This window comes from Merops nubicus, unplaced genomic scaffold (assembly GCF_000691845.1).
Source record: "Merops nubicus isolate BGI_N331 unplaced genomic scaffold, ASM69184v1 scaffold7753, whole genome shotgun sequence".
Lineage (NCBI taxonomy): Eukaryota > Metazoa > Chordata > Aves > Coraciiformes > Meropidae > Merops > Merops nubicus.
Window position 1 is genome coordinate 7,258 of NW_008599495.1, and position 3,706 is coordinate 10,963.

The following is a 3,706-nucleotide window of genomic DNA, read 5'->3' on the forward strand; positions in this document are numbered from 1 at the left end:
CTGCAAAGTAATGGGAGAAATAAGGCCAGATCACTGAATGTAAAATAAACCAGTTATTTGGTATGCAAAATGTTGGCTTGAAATGTGTATCAAGGGTGGGGTTTAGTTTAGCTTATGGTTTTAGTGTCTGCTGCAACAGAGTAAGGCTTATGCTAGTGAGTGCACATTTAGATGACTTTTTCAGGTGTCTACCCTACTTTTTAAAGTGGTAGTATTATTGAAGAGGTTGTGTTTACTAACTAGTAAAATAATATGTTGCTTGTGGTTGCTTTATGTATGCATGTATATGCATGTCACAATTGTTGCTTGTGGTTGCTTTGTGTATGCATGTATATGCATGTCACAATCAGAAAGTCTGTGCTTTGACAGCTTATGGTGCTTAGTGAACCCAAAGGGTGCAGATAGAATACATGGAATTTTTGCAGAGTGTTATTTTCTTTAATAATTTCAAGTAGCAATATTTTACATATTTTGCTTAAGTAGAAGTGGGTGACAAAAAAACGTTTCACGTGGCATGTGTCAGGTTAGCTTTCTGTGGAGGTAGTTGATAAGAATGAGTGTTTTTTGTTTTGCTTTCCTTTGCATTGATGGATGCAATGCTTCTTTGCTGTAGGAACATTCCAGCTCTGGGGTCATGCTATTCAAGTAGACTGGGCAGACCCTGAGAAAGAAGTTGATGAAGAAACAATGCAGAGGGTTAAAGTATTATATGTAAGAAATCTAATGATGTCTACTACAGAGGACACAATTAAAGCTGAATTCAACAAGTTGAAGCCAGGAGTAGTTGAACGTGTAAAGAAGCTGAGGGACTATGCTTTTGTTCATTTTTTCCACCGAGAAGATGCAGTTGCTGCTATGTCCGTGATGAATGGAAAGTGCATTGATGGTGCCAGTATTGAGGTAACGCTGGCGAAGCCAGTTAACAAAGAAAGTACTTGGAAGCAACATTTTAATGGTCAGCTGAGTCCCGGTTCTGAAAATCTCCTGGGGTTTCCTAACAAGGAAGATGGTCATCAGAAATCCTTGGGGAAAGCAGCAAGTCTTTCAGTTCGTCTTAATGGCCAGCACGTTCCAGGCCCCTGTGAAGTTGAAAGATGTACATACCCGTTTTTTCCAGGAATAAAGCTTACTCCAATTAGCATGTATTCTCTAAAATCCAGTCACTTCAGTTCTGCTGCAATGCATCTGGATTACTTTTGCAATAAAAATAACTGGACACCGCCAGAATACTACTTGTATTCAACCACAAGCCAGGAAGGGAAGGTACTCTTGGTGTACAAGGTGCTTATCCCTAGTATTGCAGATGGCTCCCAGAGTTACTTCATGCCAGACAAACTCTGTACAACAGTAGAAGGTGCAAAGGAGTTGGCAGCACAGTTCACACTTCTACATCTAGGTAAGCATGAACACTTTCAATTAGTTCTTAGGATCTGAAGCTAGAGAGGTTACTTTAAAATAGTTCTTTGTGAATAAATCTGGGCGTGTGTGTTTATCTTTATATATGGTATAAGATAGTCTACAGAATAATTGTTTCTTATATGGTTGGCTGAGTCTGGACCATGAGGTGAGAGCACTGAAGAGACGTTGTAAACGTCCATACAGTGCAGTGCCAGGCCGGCTTTTGCTTACATTTTATCTACCATGATGAAGAATCAGATGACATGTTAAGTAATTTAGGAATAAGGTCATCTGCGTGATGATTATAGTGCTGAAAACTTATATGGAAGATTGTGTTCTTGATCTATTACCGATAGCAAGAACAGAAGTGGTAGATCCTCATTCAGATGAGTAGGTTTGGGAAGCTTTTTTGATTCCTCTTTATCCAACTGTTATCTTTGGGTAGTGCTGTCATTTAATGGTTGGGTTTTTTTTTAACCAGAAAACAGGAGAAAATAGGGATGAAGTTAATTACTTTGTAAATCTAGCATCTTCACTTATACACCACTTAATAGAATTTGAATGCAATTACTAGAAGAGGGGAATTTTTATATTATAAGAAGCTATGATAAAATGTGTTATTTTCATAGCTAAGACAGATCTCTGCACTTCTGACAGTATAATCCTATTGCTCTATAAAGTAAATAAATAATACAAAATATAACACTTTTGTTATCTAGTTCCTGGCCACCGTTTTTTCAGAACATTAAGCACACAGCATTCAGAACACAGGATGGATTTCTAGTTCCAGGTTGTTTCATTAGTAATTGTCATCATTTGATCAAACTTCATCCTTAAAGAAATCAGAAATTTGGCTCTTTAGCACTCACATTTGAAGGCTGTTACAGAGCCATACTATAATGATGTGAAAACTCCTCATACTTCGATGCAAAGCTTTGTATAAGTTATTCCCACTGTTCTTTTGAACAGTTGTCCTTCTGCTTAGTTACCTCTTTATCTCTTTCTAGTCTTTACATCTGAGTGTATCTAAAGATGAGATAGAACTGATCTTTTTCATTTTCCAAGTGTTATGAACCATCATGTAATTTTTCTGATCTGCTGAATAACATTCTTCTGTATTTGTTGCATGGTTTCTTTCAGCATGAATAGATCATTAGATGCTGTATCATGAAGTGCATCCTTATTAGTCTTTTGTAGAACAACACCAATCCTTGTGTCCTTACAAAAAACTGCTTCTAATGAATCCCAGAGGCAGAGGTTTGGGGTTTTTGCTTATTTTTTTTCTTTCTGTGTAGAATTCTTTCTGTGAAGAATTGCATGGGAGATGATAGGCTGGTTCTGATAATGCAAACTAGCTTCTTGTGTAATACTATGTAGAAATTGGATTTTTTTTTTTTTATTGCAGGGGTTTTGGTGGTGGTTGGATATGTGTTTTGTTTTGTTTTGTTTTGTTTTTTTTTAAATTCAGAATTGGAGCAATGCCAGAGTTGTTAGTGTTTTGTTTCTTTGGAGTGGTGGTAGGCAAATTTTTTCCAAGATTCCTATAATATGCAGGAAGTTCAAAACAGGTTGTGCTTTGATTATTATTTCCATTTATTAATGAAGTACTGTTTTTTTTTCACCTTCTAGTTTAGAATATCAGCCTTCTTAAGCTACAGACTACCAAGTTTGAAAGGAGTGGCATTCTCTGGATAGTGCCTGCTGTGTGTGGGCCAGGCTCTGTGTGAGGCATCAGACTCGGTGATCATGTATGGTGCAGCTCTAGACAGAAGCACAATGAGATTGTACAGTTCAGTAAATATTGCTTTTATGCTCAGCTCTGCATGCATACAGGGCTCAGGACTGCATCCACAAGATACAAGGCTTGATTCTGCTTTAGGAATGTAAGGAGGAGAAGTGAGAATAATGAAAAAGTGTTTATTAAAATGATTTTACTTCATAGTTTTGGACCAGTGAAACTAAGTCTTCAAGGAAATGGAAGCAGAAATAGTAACTGAAAGGTTGAGTCGCTGTGTTAGAGGTGACTGCTTCTGTTCCTGAGAAAAGCTTTAAGAAATACTTCTGTTCCCTTGTCCTGCTCTATTCCACTCCCCCCTCTTGTTTCTCCTCACCTGTTCTAGTTTTAGTGGATTTGGAAAGCTACTGCTGATAGCAAGCTGTTAAAATAGTATTACCATCCTTCTCACCCTCATACTACTGCTTAGCACTTGTTCTGGAAGTCTCTTGGTACTCAGCCTGTGGTGAAATTTTTCTTGATGAGTGTGTAGCAGACTTACCTCAGGCTTGACTATGACAGATTTGTTTTTTT

General features: G+C 37.6%; 1 protein-coding gene across 1 annotated transcript in view; it reads left to right on the plus strand.

Annotated features, from left to right (window-relative positions):
• The window catches only part of RBM46 (RNA binding motif protein 46), a 7,874-nt gene extending 6,440 nt beyond the window's left edge, over window positions 1–1,434 (plus strand). The window contains exon 3 of the mRNA XM_008937392.1: window positions 614–1,434. Within this exon, the coding sequence (XP_008935640.1) occupies window positions 614–1,434 (821 nt within the window). The remainder of the gene's footprint in view (window positions 1–613) is intronic.
• The last annotated feature ends 2,272 nt before the right edge of the window (window positions 1,435–3,706 follow it).